The 20099-nt window shown below is 42.4% G+C and overlaps 1 protein-coding gene across 8 annotated transcripts in view; it reads right to left on the bottom strand.

The window, feature by feature from the left end:
* Positions 1-20099, bottom strand: part of myt1la (myelin transcription factor 1-like, a) — a 79492-nt gene that overhangs the window by 47174 nt on the left and 12219 nt on the right. For all 8 annotated transcript variants that reach the window (XM_037085424.1, XM_037085427.1, XM_037085426.1 and 5 more), the window contains exons 2-5: positions 13926-14016; positions 12917-12971; positions 11610-11643; positions 5930-5992 (exon numbers count right to left, since the gene is read on the bottom strand). In XM_037085424.1, the coding sequence (XP_036941319.1) occupies positions 5930-5992; positions 11610-11643; positions 12917-12971; positions 13926-13955 (182 nt within the window). In that variant the 5' untranslated portion in view covers positions 13956-14016. The remainder of the gene's footprint in view (positions 1-5929; positions 5993-11609; positions 11644-12916; positions 12972-13925; positions 14017-20099) is intronic.

The following is a 20099-nucleotide window of genomic DNA, read 5'->3' as shown; positions in this document are numbered from 1 at the left end:
CTGCATGCCTGCCTACGCTCAAGGGATTCACATGCTGTGTTCCAATTTCATAGCACAAAGGACGGACCATGTGTCCCCAAAATGATATATATTTTTAGGCAATACCATCTCCATGTTTTGAAATCTCCTCAAAAGCACTTCGTAAATGCTTGGACAGGGATGTCAAAAAAATCAGATATCACAATTTTTATTTTTATTTATTTATTTTTTTGCCATAATAGATTTTTGATAAATAATCAACAGTGGTGTGGTTATTATGAAAGGTAGAGACAAGCATTAGAGCAGTCTGGTGCGGTATGTTCAGAGAATTACAGCCCATTCTCATCAAGAAAACAACCATAGAGGTCGACTGTGAAAGCAGCTTATTACAGTATGACCCATATTCAAGTTTCCTTGTTAGGCGGCGATCTCTAGTTGCCGTAGTAATTATTATGGCAGCAAAGGAAGAAGTCAGGTGAAGTAGAATAAAGAGTGAAAGAGGCTGTATGAGGAGTAGGTCATGGATGTTTTAAACAAAGGCTAGACTTCCACCCAGGGGACCACTGTTTCATGTACAGTGTGTTGCAATAATCCAGCAGCAAATTATTTTAACTTACTAACGTAGTTCGATTATGTCATGTACCTAACTACAGTTAGGTATGTTTTTGTAACTGAAGTCACATTAGTAAGATAGTTATTCTAACACAAACCACAATGTTTTCCTAAACCTAACAAAGTATTTTAGTCCTTAAACCCAACCAAACTGCAACACAACACCGAGTAAGCCTGTTGCTGGTATGCACTGGTCATACTGGCACTGGTATTCGGTCCTTTGCGTATGTGGATGTTTTTGAAAATTACATCAATTTACTTTCATACTAATTTTAAAACCAGGAAAAGGAACCCTGCCAGATCACGACATAATGATATCTGTAACAGCATAACTTCAATTCATTTCCCAGCCCCACAGACTGGACACTAATTGTATAATTCAAATTACTAGTTTAAACCTGCACTCATTAATATCTTTATGAGCACAGTGGTAAAATGTACTATTGCATGTGAGAGTAGTCACTCCGCTCAGCTACACAGAACGTTTCAGCATCCTTCGGATCATTGTCTTGTCTTACAGCCCCGGCTGTTTTCCTCCAGTCCCGTCATTTTCATAATCGTCTTTCCTGGCAGCAGCAGGAAGCTTTTATCATTTACAAACCTCCGATAAACCCGCTGTACTTGACCTGCCCAGCACCAAACACCAGAGACCGGCTGGTGACGAACGTGATTTAGCCTTGCTCCGCATTATCAGTCAGTCTGCTGCCACTTCACAGCCACTTCCAGTCTTTGTGCGAAGCAACTGCCTTTGCTGATCACGACCACGCATGTAACTGAGAGCTCCTGTGACACGGACGTCAATTGAATATATCCAGTTTTGCTGCTCCGAACACGGTTGCAAAATGTCTCGATGTCTCAGTAAAAATTAAAAAAAAGAATAAAAATTGCAAAAATGGAATGCTGCAGAGTTTTCTCAATGTCTCCTTAAAAACATCAGGCCCCAAAAAGCATCTTGAGGCTTGAGCAGTAGTCAAACACCAGGCAGACAAAGTTGGAGACTGGCTGGTGGCAGTGCGGTTTGAACTTGCTCTCCATTATCAAGTAGTAGCTACCAGTTCCCAGCTGCTTCTAATCTCTGCACTGAGCTCGACTTAACACATCCTTGACTTATCTCTGTGCTGGACACACTGAGATGAAGCTGATATCCATCTCCTTCTCCGACTCTGGGGGATGTCAGATGGAGCAGGTCAGATATGGTTGATCACTGTGTGGTAGAGTCGGAGGAAACTTCCCAAACTGTAGCTTATAGAAGGCGGAAAGAAAGGAACTGATACTGTGCTCTCCCCCTCTGCGTCTTTGTAAAATCAGACGTTTGTGTACAGTATACTCCTGTGATCAGCCGATGATTAACTGATTAAGTGATTCAGCCGTTGTTTTCCCCAGAGAGGGAACCATCAGACGACCTACTTCTCTCCCTTTTTTTTTTTTTTCCCTCAGTCTGTCTGGCTCTACCTCTCTGTCTTTCCTTCGCCGTCACTTCTGTAGTTTCGTCGGTACGACTGTTTATCAGCAGTGATGAAAGGAAAAACGGTCTCGCGGTGAGCTTGCTACTCCTGTTTCCAGCGTCGGGAGAGAACTTTGAGCCTCGGCTTTTAAGTGAGGCGCGTATGAGATGTCCTTAAAGTGCTCGGAAAAAGGAAAAATCTACAATTCTGTGAGAGCTGGGCAAGTCCCTCCGCTGATGAAGATGATGTAATATGATTGAGGGCTCTGGAAAACCAAACAGACCTTGCAATGAGATGCTTTTCCTGAAACAAAGAACCAACCCAGTAGCCAGAACAAATGTTGCCATTGTACATTTCAGCAAACCACCGATATGTTAAATTTGTGCATTTCTGATTATCCAGATACGTTTAAATTTTCAATTGTGGTGCACTTGGCTAGGGTTAGGAAAACAGCATGTTTTTGCTGAAGATATCTGGTCTTATTGCCTGAGAGACAGTGGCTGAAAGTTCAGATGTAAAAATATCAGGTTTTTCTCCTAACACGGCTGCAAAATGTCCCAATGTCTTGGTAAAAGAAAGAGGGCTCTACATCTCGGTGAAACCGTCAGGTTTTGTTGTTGTAATCCTATTCTTCTAGATCCCAAGTTTTGTCGGTGTGAGGCAGATTCTCTGACAGAAACATGATATTCATCTGCAAAAAAAGTGTTTCTGGAAGCCTGGTGACACTGGGACTACTTGTAGGGCTAATGTCTGAACTACTGAAACCCGAGGAGCTACGCGCTAGTCGGTCATAGCGCCCTGAGCTTCTTTCTATTTTCTTTGTGTTGTGCTTTAAACTGATGGATCATGTTTTTAAGATTTCATTTAGTAAGAGATACTGCAGAGGTAAACAGCTCTGATGCATTCACGTTTATCTGACAGATTCCTGTCTCACGGCTGTCTGCTAGATATAACTCTGGAGCAGTTTTAATCCAAAAGAGGAGATAAAAAAAAAACCTTTGACACAAAGCACATAAACTGGACTCATTTTTGGGTTCTACGTTTCCTCAAAGGTCAGCACAGTCCAGATGACTTACTATTGGTCAGCAGCGCAAATTCTCTCAACAAAACGAAGCTGAACATTTTCCCCGGTAAGAAAACTGCAGATTACTTTGAGCTGAATCGCTTCTGACGCAAAGTTTGGCCGTTTTTAAAACGCTGCTGTAACCGGGCGTTTACACCACGAACCGAGGGCAAGACAAGACATGTTTTATTCAATATTAGCATATAAGCATTATTCATATAGCATATTTCATACCCAAAGGCAACCCTGGTGCTTAACAGAGAGCAAACAGGCAGAGGCGGAAGAAACACACGATAAAGCAATAGAGGCGAACAGGAGAACGTGCACGGAATAGAAACAGTGAAACAAACAAACAAACACTTTCTTTGCTTTACGAGCAATTTGTTTCACATCTGAGCAGCGTAAAGGCGAAAGGCAGCTTTCTCCGTGTTTAGGTTTGACTCTGGGAACAGCCAGAAATCCAGAACCAGGTTGGTCCGGGGTCGGGAGATCTGATACAGCTGATCTATAAATAGATCTGACAAGCATCTTGGACCTGAACTGTTCAGTGATGTTGCAAGGCAGTGGAACTTGAAAGTTGATTCTGTGATAAAATGGTGAAGCTTAACTTAAGTCAAATATGACCTTCAGTACCTAGAACTCTGTAATAAGACAATGTTCTGTTGCAGAGTAGAGGCGTGAAAGACGGAGAGGTAAGAGTTTTTTTTGTTTGTTTTTTTTTTAAATCTCATCTTTGTGTGCTTCCATCCCCTAAAGAAAGAAAGACAAAAAAAAAAACGCCATCAGAGTATTCATAAGAAGGTATGATTAGCGCTCATATTTCGGTGTTTGACTCCGTGTGTGCCTGATGCCGAATTTTTCCGGCGTGTCTCTGTGCCCTTCGCAGCACCATCAGTCTGCTCTGCCAGCGATTCGCCACCCTGCCCTTCTCATTATCTCCCTGTTACCTCGGGCGTCAAACCACCGCTGTCCTGAGCCGTGCAACCTCTATACGCCCAGCCTCCCACTCACGCAGCAGAAATAACACCACAGAGATCCTTTTTCGAAAATAACCTCAAAACATCTCAGAGAGTGCCTTGATTTTATAATGGACGTTTAAATCAGGTTTTTACAAAAACCAAAAAAACATTTAAATTCCCTCCTCCACAGCCTGACAGTCCAGCTTCAGATGATATCGTCTTTTAGTGAAAACCTCTACTTCAGTGCAGCCGCATTACGCTTTGATTTATATTTCACCTGTCTTACAAAATTTATGACGTATCGACCAGAAGGCGTTTTGAGGCTTCAGTGCAATGAGCTCACTCTGCCTGCAGGTTCACTTCAGAGGATTTCACGCTGGACGTGAGCTGAAACGATTCGTAGAAAGCGTCACTTTTTTTGTGCAGCGGCCAACTCCCCCCCTCCCCCCCACCACCACCACCACCACATTTGTTGGTAATTCACCATTTCCGAAAGCTTGGGAGATCTGAGGCAGGAGCCATCCAGCAGTCCCGACCCCTCGAGCAGCGGGACAGACAGCCATCGGTTGGTGTGACCCGGAGACTTCACAGCTCCACACTCTGCCTGATTGGCTTTCTATCTGCTTCCCCCCCGGTGACAGAGCGCCGGATTCACTTGAGCTGCAGGCTGCGACCTGTGAACGCCAACCATCCAGGAAGTCTGAAACCGTGACGCAGGCTCACTTACTGTCGGGGCGATTTTGGTTTCTTAGCTGCTGAGTTGGACAGGCAGGGTCGTCGCCAACCCCACTCCCTGAGTAATACATCCTTCTTTCATAGCATTTAGTCCTTTCTAATGTATTTTCTGCAGAGTTTATCTTCCTACATGTTGATCTGAATGCCCAGAGGTGTCCACACATGCGTTCCTCCAGTCGAAGTACAGATACTTGTGTAAAAAAAAAAAGTCAGTGGTAAAACTTCACCGTAGATGAAGAAGTACAGGGTCGGAAATGTTCCCCTCAAACTAAAGTAACAGGCTTTGTTTTGAAAATGTAAGAAGGAAAACGTACAGATAGTTGTGTTGAAATGAAGAGAGGAAATGTCAAAAGTGTCGGGAAAATGATCTGCGCTTTGTTTCTTCCCACCTCTCTAGATACGACAAATAAGTCATTCGTTACTTTTGTTGTTGCAAAAAGACATTTCCAGCCTTTAAATGACTTGCCGTATGTAACTTGTGCGTAACCACAGAAAAACCACATGAGCTTGGTGTCGGTAAGAGATGAAATCAAGGCCTCAGGATTATTTCAGGTCTCACTTTATGAAGCAGAGATATTTGAACACTCACCAGGAAGCTTAACAATTGTCGAAAATGCAGCGAGACGCAACCTGCCAATTGAATTAATTCAGGTGGGTTTTAAAAGAACATTTGGAGGGAAAATGTTCCCAAGCACCTTTTCGCGGACGCTTACTTCTTTTCAAATAAAAGCAGAAGAGAAGAGACTGAAACCAGCGATATCAAAATCTGATTCTTGTCCGAGGCCTCATCAGATCTCAACAAAACAAAAAGCGCCAACGTTTTCTACTCAACGGCGGGAACGTAAATGCATTGCCTTCTTCACTTCACATGTTCCTTTTGGTTTAATAGTAGGAGTACAGCAGAGAATAACAATTACTTTTTGACCCAACAGCAAAGCTTAAGGCGTACCTTGATGTCAGCGATGCTGCTAGGATTTCATACAAAATGTGGCAAAATAAAACGGAGCAGGACAGACGTCCGTGACATCAGGTGGAAACGAATTCGCTCCCTCCATCCAAAGTTTCTTCGACGTCGACACGAGGCACCGTCTAAATCTTTCATCATCAGTGTATAAAACATGTGGTGCAGTTCGTACCTGCGGTGTCTGGCGTACTTCCCGCTGACGTGACCGCTGCCATCGCAGCCCGGGGTGGGACAGCTGAGGAGGGAAAAACACACACACACACACACACACGATCAGAACATATGCAACAGATCGTACATTGCAATGATGACGCAACGTGAGGATGCGTTCGCGTCGGAGCCCGTCCTCGTGTCTGGAGTTTGTTTTTCACCTGCTGGTGTTGGCGTTGGAATTAAGTGACTTACATTTGGAGCAAATATGAAAACACGGATCAGCGACGGAGGAGCGGGCCATATTCCTACCAGAGCAAAGAGCAGCCTGAGAAATTTCCACAAATGGTTCCCTGCCTCTTATCTGAATCTGCTGAAACAGCCACGAATCCAAGCTGACTTCAGCCAGCATCCTCCGGAAACAAACCTGCTTGTTGGATTTTCGATGGGCTATTATCAAAGGCTGTGTATGTATGTATGAAAGAGTCCGCCCCGTCTCATCCAAGGTTTGTACATTTGCACCAAACGTTCACATTAAATGCCTAATAATCACCTTTCACATCGGGAGGTGGAGGGGATGGAGGAGCCCTTATTACAGCCAACAAGGCCGCCAAATACCTGCAGACGTCGCCAGCCATTGTGTGGCGACCAAATCCAGACATTTTTCACGGGAAGTCAGACCAACTCCATCCGCGCTCGTGGCGTTGTGACACGACAGAAACAGAATAGTTCAGTTTTGCCCGCCCCGCCTTACTGCAGCCGGACTGACGCAACACAGAGGCTGAAAAAAGCAGGGTAGCTTTATCACAATGCAATCTGACCCCATCCAGCAACCCACAGTGTTCCTGGTCCCTTCCTGCTAAGTTTTCCCTTTTATTAAATATTGCAGCCGTGATAACTTTGGTGTACATCCACTGGCTTTTGGATCGCAGGACGATTAGCTGGTACCAGTACAAAGGGCATTCAGGTAATGAGATCCTTTCAAATAAATGAATGAAATAATAGAATTACACCGTTTTACTCCAAAATATAATATACAGAGGTTTCTTGATTCTATTCCCACTGCTTATACACAAGTTTGCCTTTCTGCTGTTTTTTTTTTGTTGTTTTGCATTGGTTTTTTGTTTTTTGTTTTTTTTCCTGGCGTGCGACGTTTAACATCACAAAGGCACAGAACAGTGGAAATCAGCAGATCATAAACCACGTCTATTTACATTCAGAGGACGTTAAAACTTCATATTCAAAACAAGTCTGATGAAAAAAAGAAAAAAATTCTGTAAATGACGTTGTTACAGAGCTAATGATGGAGCTAACTAAGGAGTGAGACGTCTCGCCTCTTTCAGACTCATTTCCGACTGAATGATAAACAGGCGCTGCTAAAATGGAGGCGTATGCAAAAGAATTTAACATCCTTAATTTCAACATGTGTCACTGCATCGTGCTGGATATAAGGGTGAAAATCAGCATGTCCACCCAGGTGTTTCCAGGTGTTTCCATCGCCGCTGGGCAGTCTTTAGACTTTTAAATAAGCATTCAGAATCATGGATCAATGACTCAATCCTGCTGTCTGCGCTGGATGTCAGTGTCTCACCAGTACCTGAATCACCACCCTTGCGTCACTGTTAGGTTATTGTTAGCCTCAGGTTGATAAATATGAATAAGCACAAACACAAGGTTAACCGGCAGGGGCTGTCTGCGGCCCTGTGTTAGAGGAGGGCACGGCTCTAAGAAAGGTGAGTGAAGTGGAGGACGCTGCCGCCAATTTAAAGATACTTCACGTGGTCTTAATTCGGAGAAACCCTCTCTCGTTCCCCGTCAACAGCACATGAAGCCTTTCTGTCTGCATGTTTTGTTTTGTTTTGTTTTGTTTTTTTTTTAATATCGTGGCTGCAGATTTCTCCGGAGCTCTGAGTCACTCTGCTGCAGCTCTCGGGCCTTCTCTGCCCTGAAGACACGCAGACCGCCAAGCCAACGCACGCCGCCCTGGCTTCAGGGACTCCACGCCCGAGACCTCTGAACCCCGCGCTGCGCAGCTCCGCCCACCCCCTCCACCCAGCATCACCTGATCCATACGCTCCCGTCACCGCCGGCTAAAACGAGAGCCGCGTGAAAGCCTTTAACATCACGAGTGCTGGGAGGCAGAGGAGGAGGAGGAGGAGGAGGGTGAGAACGAGGAGGGAGGCGAGGGAAGGGATCAGGGTGAGGGAAAAAAAACGAGGAGGAAGAGGAGGAGTAGAAATAGAAGCAGGGGCGAGAGAGGGAGAGCAGGAGAAGCAGAGCGTGTGGAAAGAGGGTACAGAACGGGAGGAAGAGGAGAGGGAGGGAAAAAAAAACAGGAGGAAGAGGAGGCAATTTGTTCAAGGAGAGGCGGCTCATCAATCAGTGTGGGAGCAGAGAGTGATCGTGTCGGCTTATTGATCCCAGCACAGCTCCGTGTGTGTGTGTGTGTGTGTGTGTGTGTGTGTGTGTGTCTGTCTTTAACTCCCCGATAAGACGTCGAACAGTCCTTCCATTCACGCTATAATTCTTGAAATGCACCTGCGCAACCTTAACCTTAACAAGCTGCTGCGTCGAGTCTTAAAATCCTCCAGAATACATTTTTCCTCGGCCGCGAGAAAAACTTCAGCTTGTTTCCAAAGCAACTGAATCTTTCTCTCAGGAAGTTTCTTGACTCCAGTATCGTTTTTCTTCTTCATCTCGGTGCAGAGATGTGTATTGCTCACTGACGTCAGCGTTGTGACTCAACGCAGAGAGGGAAGCAGACGGAACTGTAGATGACTGTTAATTGCCTCCCCTCACGTCACGGAACGCTTTATTTGTATTAAACTGGCAAAACTGTTTTGCCTAAACTTATAGAAAGCAAAATACTGACTGGACAGAGTCAGGGCTGTGGGGAAATGACACCATCCAGGTACAGATTGGTTCCCCATAAATGTTGCTTTTACTGCGCTACTCAGTCTGCCACCAGGCTGGATTTTTCACCGAGGTCGGATTAGGCCTCAAAGGAAGCGCATGTGCCATTGTGCAAGGGATGAGACAATCAACTATCTTTCCCCTGACAGTTACTTTCACGCACTACAGGCTGTACCATCTATCTCAGGCGAAACAAACTGTAACTTACACCTGTGTCTGTGGAAAACAAGCCTTTTGCATTCACTATTTTTTTTGTTGCTTTTTTTTCCTATTTTAACGAACTCTTGACTTCTGTGTAGCTACTGTTACAAGATACAGGGTCATTTATTGGTCATTATACAACACAGGGTCGAATAACGTAATGAAAGACCATGAACTCCTTCATGCTCCACACATGAAGTCACTTATGTGCAAATATACACAAACAAGTAGGGAAACTTTTGGATCTCTGGGACACACTGTCCATCAGCTTTGACTCTATGTGTTTTTTTTTGTGCCAGTTGGGTTGAAATTTTTGCATTTGAAAGCATGAAACCTCTGGTTTATTTCAACAGGATGTAGGGACAATTTCCTGCCACGCCTGTGGCAACAGATCCAAGCATTTCAAGCCATAACATGATCTCTAACCAATAGTGTTGCTGCCTAAACCTAACCAGACTACAGTCACAGCATTTTAAAATAAAATTGATAATTTTACTAAAGGAAATGTGTTTTAGCGTAACATCATGGATCAGGATTGATCCTCAGGGGACCACGCATATATATCAACAGGATATCTCATGCTCTAGAGTTCATACCCTAAAGTTGCAACATCCATCCTTAACCTACTCTTCTAGCAGGACAGGGATCAGGTATAGTCACTCTGGAGCTGAATTTAAAACTCAGAGCTGTGATGCAGCAGAAACTGCAGATCTGATTCTCACTAAGCTGACAGATGTGATGTGTTTATTTGGCGATTAAAATTAAGTCATGGAAGACATTTTAATATCATGGCCACATGTCTTTTTTTCCCCCAAAATCTGCCAGGCCACAATGACAAATTAATTTGTATATGTTTATCCCTGCAGATTAGTCCGTGATGGAGAAAATAAAATTGATGAGAAATATTCAATGATCGCTCGTGACGCACTTATGGTATTTCACGGCATTAGCTGCATGAGTCATCTCTTACTTCAAAGCATCTCTGTCCGTGTCTGGCCCTGGGTGCACAGCCCTCACCAGCACCCATCAGATTTATATTCTTGGTGAATCACGCTGAGTTTTCCGCTCCTCTGCTCAGGGCTCACACGGCGCAGACAGGACATGTTGTTTACAGTAACGCGTTGACCTGGATCAAACCAGGTTCAACCGTAATCTGCTGCACGCACCAATATTTGTCAGTTTTACTAAATGAGATTAAGTGAAGCAGAAACTACACCCCCACGCACACACGATCCCACACACACACACACACACACACACACATAGGTAGCACTCATATTCAGCAGATACTGTCAGCAGCTGCCGGTGTTGCCGCAAAATGTGCCAAGTCATCAAAATGTAATGAATTACTGGTCGAAATTCTTGTTCGCGTAACATAATAACATGACCCACTGCTGACCTACCGCTGAGTGTCATAATATTATGATTTCCTCAGAGTTACAACATCCATATTTCCACTTTGCCTCCAGCTCAGCACCCTCTTCAATTCAGAAATCTGGTGTAGCTCCTGCATCGCAACCAATGCACCGAATCAGCATGCCTGTTAGTCCTCCGCTCCGCCTTACGCAATGCAATCTGCAAAATAAATCTTAAGCACGTTTCTGCAAAATCGCAGGCAAGTCAAAACTTAACTGTTTCTTCTTTACGTTCGTTCAGGTTGAATGTTCTGTTTCTGTCTCGTCACAATGCTGTGCTTTCGCTCTGGTTAGGATTGGGCACAAAACCCACTTGGTTAGGGTTAGGAAAACAAAATGGTTTGGATAAAAATACCTATTTTGGTCACCGTGATCACGGACGGAGATGGTCCAAGTTCCCTTGAAAAATAGCCGGTTTTGGTTGAAACAAAAACAGCTGGAAATGTCCACAGGTCTCCTTAGAAAAACTCTCGCGTTGGATGTGACAAAAACCAATGGAAACATCCCGGGGTTTCGTTACAAATATCAGGTTGCTCAAACTGCAGAAGAGGCAACTGAACTCTAATCATTCCTGCAAAAAGCAAACATGCAGCTCTGGGCCAATGGTGAGGTGGTGTCTGATCAAATTCTAGGAAAAATGGCCCCTGGAAGCCAATTTATTTTTGACACTTTCGATACATTTTGCTGACATTTCCGAAGCGTGACTTGGAGTTTTTTAAAATTGCGGTATTGCTACTTTCAGGATCTGAATACTTCCTCCACCTCTTAAAAACCCCCTGCTGTGCCAAGGCAGCCAGTGTAACATCGTCATTTAACGTTGTGTCAGGAACACCGTTTCATGTCCTTGACAAGTTCTTACGCTCGCTCCTGGGTGACACGATCAAACAGCACATGTACACTGAGTTCACAACCAGGACGTCGACGGTGCTTCGTCTGAATCAACAAGAACAAAACGCCTAACGAAACACCATCGGGGACAGATCAGGCAGGTCAGTTATTACCACGTTGCGCAAATTACAACATCAGACAATTTTATGAGACATGTAGCTCATAATCATGAGATCACGTCTCTTAATGTTATTTTCTGTTAATGACTGTACGGTGGTGACTTAATGGAATTCTAATAATGAATGATATTATGATGAATGTGTGGCTCAGAGGAGGTTTACCTACCTGAACAGCTCTTGTGTTACAGCTTCCACGGCGGCTTCAGACAAAGACGGTACAAAAAGATTAGCGTTAAAACGTCACCAATCTGCGACCAACCAACAATAATTAACACATCTACAGTATGCGGGCTTCAGATTAACATTCAAAATCAAGGTTTAAATTTTTTTACCACATATGTTTTGCTGTATTTTCTACCTATACATCATGCAAAATGATGGCAAAAAAAATTAAATTGTGTTTTAAAGTTTGTAACATCCTGGAAGATGAAAAGGAACTTAAAAAGGAAGGAATGCTCATGACAACACTGAATGTCACTTTGGGGCCAGACTGTGGTGACAGCTGTATTGATGTCTATGGGAGATGATGGAGAAACACACCAATATCCGACATATCTAAGTCATATGAGTCATATTCTGAGGAAGAAATGCCTTTCAGAAAATGAAAGAACACACTTTAGAGTAGGTTAGCGAATGACTTTTTTTTTTTTCATCAACATGTTGTTCCTTTCCTCCAACTTGCGTAGGAAAGGCTCCTGTTTGTGCTGGTGTTCGCGATGTAAGTGCAGTCTCATCAGCGGAAATCAGTCGGACCTGCCTCGTTTGATCACAATATTTTCAGCCCGTCAATCACTCAGGTGGAGAAATCAGTGGTTAACCGACTCCCTGAAGTACTTTCTTTCATTTTCTGGAGGCATTTCTTCCTCAGAAGTCACACAATGTGGACCTGTTGGGTTTTATTGTGTTTCTCGATGCATCTCCCATAGATTCCAATATAGCTGACACCACAGTCTGGCCCCAAAGCAAGAATCAGGGATATCATGATCTGACCTTCATCTTTAGGTTCGATGAAAATTACTTTCTGAAAAAATATTCATAGAATGACTCATTTCTGCAGGGACGAATCAACATTTTTTTGTCCACTAAAAGGCAACTTGCTTATTGTCTTGGTTAACAAGTCTTGCCCTGAACAACTGTTTTTATGTAAATGCATAATTATATGCCAAAGTAAACTGCAGTCCATAAGCTATTTCATGGGAATTTTATTTGTATTTAGTAAAAGGGTGGGGACTTCAAACAAAGGGACAATCTGACTAAGTGTCAATGATGAAATCATTTACCATGATGTGATTCATGTTTCACTTCTCATACATAAATGCTTAGTGTTAGTGTTATGGCAGCAGAAGCAAAAATAACCTAGCAAGCATAATGTTGCCAGGCTGCCTACATTAGCGTGTGTCTTGTAATGTGCAGTGATTCAGAAGTCTTGACCGAGGCTATAATAAGACAAAACGAGAGCAGACAGACTCGTACCTCTGACTCCTTTGGATCGTGTGCGATGGCGTTTTTTAACCACATTCACCTCCATCTGAAGAGGAAAACACAAGTCAGCACTTACTCTGAAAGAAAACATGCTATATATAATTAAACACATTATAGTGTTTCCTGTGCACAACCCTCCTAGGAAAATCAATTTCAGTGAAACCAACAGACTGCTAGCTGCACCTTAGCAACAGGCTACCTTGAAAACTATATTTATCACCTTATCACACCTTAAAACTACTTGGCAACGAACTAGCCAACGGTAGCCAAAACAGGTAGTATGATTTCAGAGGCATCAGCGGCCAACGCTAAACATACTGGCAACCACTGCTATCACTTTTGCAGGGTCGTAGCAGGCCACCAGCTCCTGCAAAATAAAGATTTTCAAGAATCCAGTGCTAACAAGCAACATCGCAACAGGTAACGACATGTTAGCTCCCACAACATCGTGTGGTAGTTTATTGCTAACGTGAATGCTACAAGCTAGCACAAACAGGACTGGGGTGAGCCCGTTCTTTCTTCTTCCCTAACTAAGTTAGGGAAGAGCTAAGTGTCCTCAGTTAATTAAATTTGTAAATTTGTCAATTAAATTTGTAGTTTTGTAAGTGACAAAACTACAAATTTAACTGACTGAGGTTGTGAAGACATAAGGCTTGAAGGAAGTGATTGTAGCATCACAAACTGTAACATAGCCCAGAAAATAGGTGCTTTAGTGGACTGCTTATGTTACTGCTGGCTAACATGTGGAGTGCTGGGAGTGCTTATGTTACTGTTCATGAGTTTCAACTTATGAACGGCTGGTTTAACCACCTCCCAATTCCTAAACGGAGAGCAAGTTTTTACTTTCCCCCGGTTACGTTGTTGCATTTTTTTGTTATTTTTCTGCTTGTTCACTTAAGATTGTTTCTGTCATTGTTCTGATTTTCCAAAATATGCAAAACAACTATTGTGACTTATTAAATTTGACCAGAACAACGGCTGGTTGTGACTGTGTACCCACCTGGTCAGAGCTCGGTGTAGCACTGGTCATGTAGCTGAAGAGTCTTTATAGCAATTTCAGAATTTCAGAGGGTATCTTCCAAAGTCATGATCTGCAAACGAAAAACACATTGACATCTTAGTTTTGCAGGAAATCAGATTCCTGTTTGGAATTTCCTTGAGAAAGACACTGAGCGGTGGCCCGCTCACTTCCTTTGGACAGCCTCTAAGCTCAATTCTCTCTGTGAAATGCATAATTATGATATTCTAATGACATTTTGACATTTGAGAGACTCCTGCCAAATACCATCGACACATTTTTACTGATAACTTCAAATGTGAAATCTAATTTAATGTAATTCATTCAGTCAATTATGTGTTACCCTGGAGAGGTTGCACAGGCGCACTGCTAAAAACATTTCTGTGACCTACAGCATAACATTTAATTCATTCAGTCAATTAGGTGTTTCTCTGGAGAGGTTTAAAAGATTCACTGCTGAAAACATTTCAGTGACCTACAGCATAGCCAGTGAATGACCCATAACAAGGCCAACAATATGAATAAAAGCAGTCATTTATAGCAGTTGGGGCCATTCATACAACAGAAAACTAGTTGTAAATAATTGATATTTATATTTGACTTGCTAACGACAAGCTGTTCCATCGTTTCACTGCAGTACAGTCAATTATGACCAATAATGACTGCAGTCAGCCTTGGCTTCTGATGGGGTGTAAAATTCTTGCCTGTTCATATTAAACAATTTTGTTGGAGTATTTTGTTATTGTTTCTTCAAAGATAGAAGTTTTCAGGACACTTTTGAAAGGAAGAACATGGACAACAGAGTTTTGTTGAACGTGTCGATTATATCCTTGGAATTTTCTAGCTTAAATGGTCAGTATGCAGCAAACCAAAAGACGCAGGTGACACGGGATCATGAGCGTTTTTTGTCCTCACTGTTAGGATTGAGTCTTTAAACCCAGAAAATAGTTTTTGCATTTGTAGTTTAGTGGGTTTGCAGTCTGATCTGTGGTCAACGCAAGCTTGAGAGATTTTCACGTCCTGTTCTACGACATAACACGCATCCGGAAATACCCCTGGTTTGGGTTTAAAAGCATTTAGGTGTTTTAAAAATGGCCTTTGCTAAGAAGTGTCTGAATGAGACTTCAGAAGTTAAATTAACCATCATCACAGCAAAAAACAGAGACTCATCTACTCACTATTTTGTCTTTACTTCAGTTACAAACTAGTCTAACTTTAACTTTCCAGCTTGTACATTGATAAGTTTAGAGTACAGGATGCATTGAGGGCTGCAATAATGAATCCTAAAACCAGGAAATCAGTTAGCATTTTTTCACCTCTGGTTCCTTCATCTCAAAGTCAATGAGTTTTTTGAATTGGTTGATGGTTAAATGTCCGAAATAAGGTCTGTGGTTACCTCAAGCTTAGGATATTGACACAGTTTGCTCTATGCCATAAAATATGCCAGTAAATATCCCACATCTAAATTAGAAAGTGTCGTAAAAGAACTTGATGTCATGCTGAGCATAGAGACGCGTCTACTCACTAGTCCATCTTTACAGGCTGACTTCACATCAGCTTTTTTTTTTGATTTAACTCAATTTTACTTGCCAACAATCATAAAAGTGTCCAACAAAACATGTACTTATCATCACATTTCCTGCAAAAAAAACAAAATCTAATAGAAACCCCATAAGTTTCTTGTCAAACAAACCAGGGCAATGCTCACTTAAGTTAGCCTACAAAAATATATCATCCCTGCTGCCATGTATTTGAAATTGTACCTGTGTGACCGTGGCACAAATGTTTAAAGACGAGATGATGTTTAAAAGTTTATTTCACATTACGTAAAGTCACATTTGTTTGTACTTATAGTATACAGGAAAGCTCCAGTCTTTTCTTAAGAGATTTTAAAAAAGATCTGTAACGGACCACATTAACAAGTGCATTTATCTTACTCCTGAAAGCTTGAGATGAAAAATATTCTTATTATACCAACCATGATAAAAGATTTGAAAATTAAGATGGTAGAACAACCGCGCTTTAGTTCTGAGAGAGCAGATGGTAACAGTGGATCACGGTTATCAGTAATTTCATTTTTAGGATAATCATTCATCTGAGCAGCTCAGACCGTGGCTTAAATAAATTTTTTAGGTTTCAATGTGAACAACAATATTTATAAAGTTGAAAAGTTTGGGGACTGACTTTGGACATCCAGGTTTCTGAAAGGAAAATATTTTTTCATAAACAATGGTATGTGAATCAAAGCTGGAGCTTTTCAAGGCTCGGTGAAAAATGAAACTCTCCCGGATGAATTATGAGTACAAAAGATGAATAACTCTGTGGGTGCACAAATACCATGACGAATGAAGGAGCATTTAATTACAATACCAGAGACCTGGAACAAACTTTCAGTAAATATAACAATGGCCCTGACTTTAACTACTTTTAAATACAGATTCAGAGCTTTGACATTCATTATTTTCCTCCTTGCACTTACATGTTACCCTGATCTTTAATTAGCTGTGTGATTCTTTTAATTTCTCTTAAAATTGGGCCGATTCAGATTAATTTGAGGTAGTCTGGACAGCAGTCTGAAGTGTATCAGAGCAGCTGAGTAGAAACAGTGCTATAACTAGCAGAGCACTATAGGGGAAAACTCAAAGAACAACAGTCTGTGGAGACTCGCGCTTAAATAAACTGTCTGCTCCGTAATTGTTTGAATGGTGAGATGATGGATCTTCTGAGTTGTCTGGACACAAAAATTCAATCTGATCACTTGCAAATAATAGTGCAGGCAGTCTGTTATAAAGATTCAATTTAAAAACAAATCTGAATCACCTGCACTCTGAACTAGACTTCTGCGTTGCTATCAAAGGCTCTTTGTAAAAAAAAAAAAAAAAAAAAAAAAAAAACTTGATAAAACATTCAGCAAAAGGAATCCGCTAAGTTTTAGATTCTGGATCAGTTCTGAAATTTTTGATGAGAATGAGCTGTGTCTCAATTCCGAGGCTGCGTCCTCTGAAGGCTGCATTTAAAGGCCGAATGCATCGCAGCAGCACAACAAGGCCGTCCCATTTTGAAGGCTCCTCTTAATGCGGAATCCGGCCGAGGAATGTGGCCTTCGTTCCTGTGCCATGAAGAATACAATCCTTTGTTGCATCCTTTGTGGCCCGCATTTATTGCACTCAGATGACAGTTGGATTTGTTCTCCCTGAAGACAACTACGTTGGACACACAGAGCAAAACAGCAGCCCAATACACTTTTAAATGTAGTATGAGGTATCAAGTCATTCGAGTAGCTTACAATAATTTAAAAAACAAGGGTCCCCAATACAGTCTAGGTTGCTAAGCGACAGGAGCAGTGCTTTGCAAAGCAAGTAAGGGTAAACCGAGGGGAGCCGGCAATGTATGTAGGAAATTCCCTGCATACCAGGCCGAGGATGCAGCCCGCCAAATTGACACACAGCTATGGTGTTTTTGTCCCAAAGGCAATAATGAAGCATTCTGAGTTTGCCACCGCTTGGATTGGTTCTCTCAACAGGTTTCCTCTCCAAATTATGGCAGCTGATGTCTGCGCATCACCAGAGTTAAATCGTGGCATTTTTCTGCAAGCCACGGACACATTAAATTTGTACTTTTGATACGTATCATATCAGCATTTCCACAATCTATGCCATACATAGTGGAGGGAATTTCAGTCTGCCAGGCCAGAGAATACTTTTCAAAACAGGTTTTGTGTAAACATTATGATGATCCTTTCCTAATCTTAACCAAGTGGTTTTTGTGCCTAAACCCTAACGGGTCCGCAATACATGGTTGTCATAGCATGAAATTAAAAGAAGAACCCAAGGAAACATAAAGTTTCAGCATGTCCATGGTTTACAGAAATGTACATTGCCAATTTTGATTCTGGTGGTTAGGTTGCTATGGGCTCATGGTTATTGAAGTATGTAAAGCAGCACCAAGCCATGAGCCAGAAACAAATATGACATGATGGTCACATCAGAAGCATCTTTTATTGTTGAATTATCCAGGAGACTCTGGTGTTGGTATGCTAAGAGCCTCTGTAGATGAACCCTGATAGCTAAAAATGGTGGCATTTCCAAGGATCTGTCTGAACTCTCTCACTAATATCAGGCACTCGGTAGTCATCATGATTTTTCATTATCACTGCAGCTCAAAGACCACTGCAACGCTATTACAGCACCAATACCATCCAAATGAAAGTGCCGCATTTTTCTTTTTTTTTCTTTTTTGTTTTCCAAAATTTTAAGCAACACAAAAATCTCACTCTGGGCTGTAATTATTACAGCAGAGCATGAGCTCGCTGGGAGCATTTCAATGCAAACAGCAACATAAAAGAGAGAGAGACTACACAGAGGCGACGGTTTGAAGACGAAGACGTGAACACAGCAGCTCTGCGTGGTTTGCTCCCCTCAGCTGCAGTGCAGCTCGAGGGGTTTGCAGCCTTAATATAAATGTAAATTCTGGACAGCCTCGCCTGAACTCTCAGCCTACTCCCATTATGGTGCCACAGCATACCGAGGCCGGGTGCATCTGAGGCCGCCACTCCACTGAGCGTGCTCCAGCGCACCACCCTACATCAAACACAGTCTTCCCTCCCTCCGCCATGAAGAGCTCAACTGAAAAAAGAAATAAATAAATCCTCCACCTCCCTGGAAACTATACGACTGAGTGGGCTGCACACTTAATGGGTGTGTGTGCGCGCTGCAGTGTGTTCATGCATGTGTGCACATGATGTACTAACCTCACTAGTGAGTCTATGTTCGTTTCCATAGGCTGTGTCCTTGTTCTGCCTCTGCATGTGTGTGTGTCTGGGTTCTTGTGCTTGTATCTTTGTGAGGACCAGTTTCAGAGCAGCAGGAGGACATTTTGGATTATCAGGACATCCGTGAAGAGCGAGGACATTTTTGAGCAAAAGAAAACATTTTTTTCTATACAGTGGGGTCCTTATGAAAAAGTTGATATCTTTTTGGATGGACAGTACTTTCATATAGTGAGGACATGTAAGTATTTTTAGTGGATGGTATTTAGAGAAAGTGAGGGCATTTCTGAAAGGACAGGGTATTTTTAGAAAGAAAATCAGGACCTTTTACAAAAATTTCAGGTGGGGCAATATATACAATACATGATTTCTAACATGCAGCCCCCTTTGTTAACCTGATGATCACTGATAGGCAGAGCGCTGTCCAGGTCTGGACCCAGATGCTGTCCTGTCCAGTTGTTTCTGTGATGTAAATAAATATTTTAAAAGCAAGGACACATACCAGTATTTTTTTAAAAACATTTTAAAAGGCCAGTATGTATTTTGGAGAATGAGAACATTTTGTCCTGACTCCATTTCTTTCTTTCAAAGGGTTAAGACATAAGGCGATGGGTCCGTATACTATCAGCATCGGGGGTCCTCACATGTATAGTACAATATTTGTGTGTGAGCATACACATGTGTATAAAAATGTATAATATGGCTATGTGTAACAGTAATGAATAGCAATGTTAAGATATTGTGCTCCCTCCTCTCGAGATTTTCCAGAGGATCTTTGATTTATTTTGGTGTTATGGAAGCCTACCCTGAATTATTGAAGCAAAAAACAAAAAAAAACATGCTCGAGTTGTCAGTCCCTGTGTGTGCGCTGTGTGCATTTTTGAGTGTGTGTGTGCGTGTGTGTGTGTGTCACAGTGTCCTATATGGCTGGATTGGCACTGTGTGAAGAGGAGCTTCCTGCTGTTTAGTATTCAGCCCGACACTCTGCCTGTCTGGTACAATGTGATGCAGAGCTCCATACTGAGACACACACAATTCTATACCCATGCACACGCACACATGCAGGTGTGTACCGACACTTCACACCACATACACACATGTAGGCATTGTAGGTTTTGCCACAGAAATATAGAAACATACACTCTCTACCTGTGGGTCTTTTCTCTCTGAACACATTCTGATACTGAGCCACTTGGACTGACGCTGGTGGCTGCAGGGCCCCCTGTAGGTCAAATCCAACACCACACCTCGCCCTGTTGACAGTTGTTTTTTTTCTTATCACTTTATCTAATCATTTAAAGGGTAACGCCACCAATGTTACACATTAAAGTGTGTTAAAGCCTTTTGTGGCTGCAAGGAAAGCTGTATATAATCTCCAGTGATGTCAC

This window comes from Acanthopagrus latus, chromosome 22 (assembly GCF_904848185.1).
Source record: "Acanthopagrus latus isolate v.2019 chromosome 22, fAcaLat1.1, whole genome shotgun sequence".
NCBI classification, from domain to species: domain Eukaryota; kingdom Metazoa; phylum Chordata; class Actinopteri; order Spariformes; family Sparidae; genus Acanthopagrus; species Acanthopagrus latus.
Note: the sequence above shows the minus strand (reverse complement) of the source record. Positions and strands in the feature narration are given on the sequence as shown.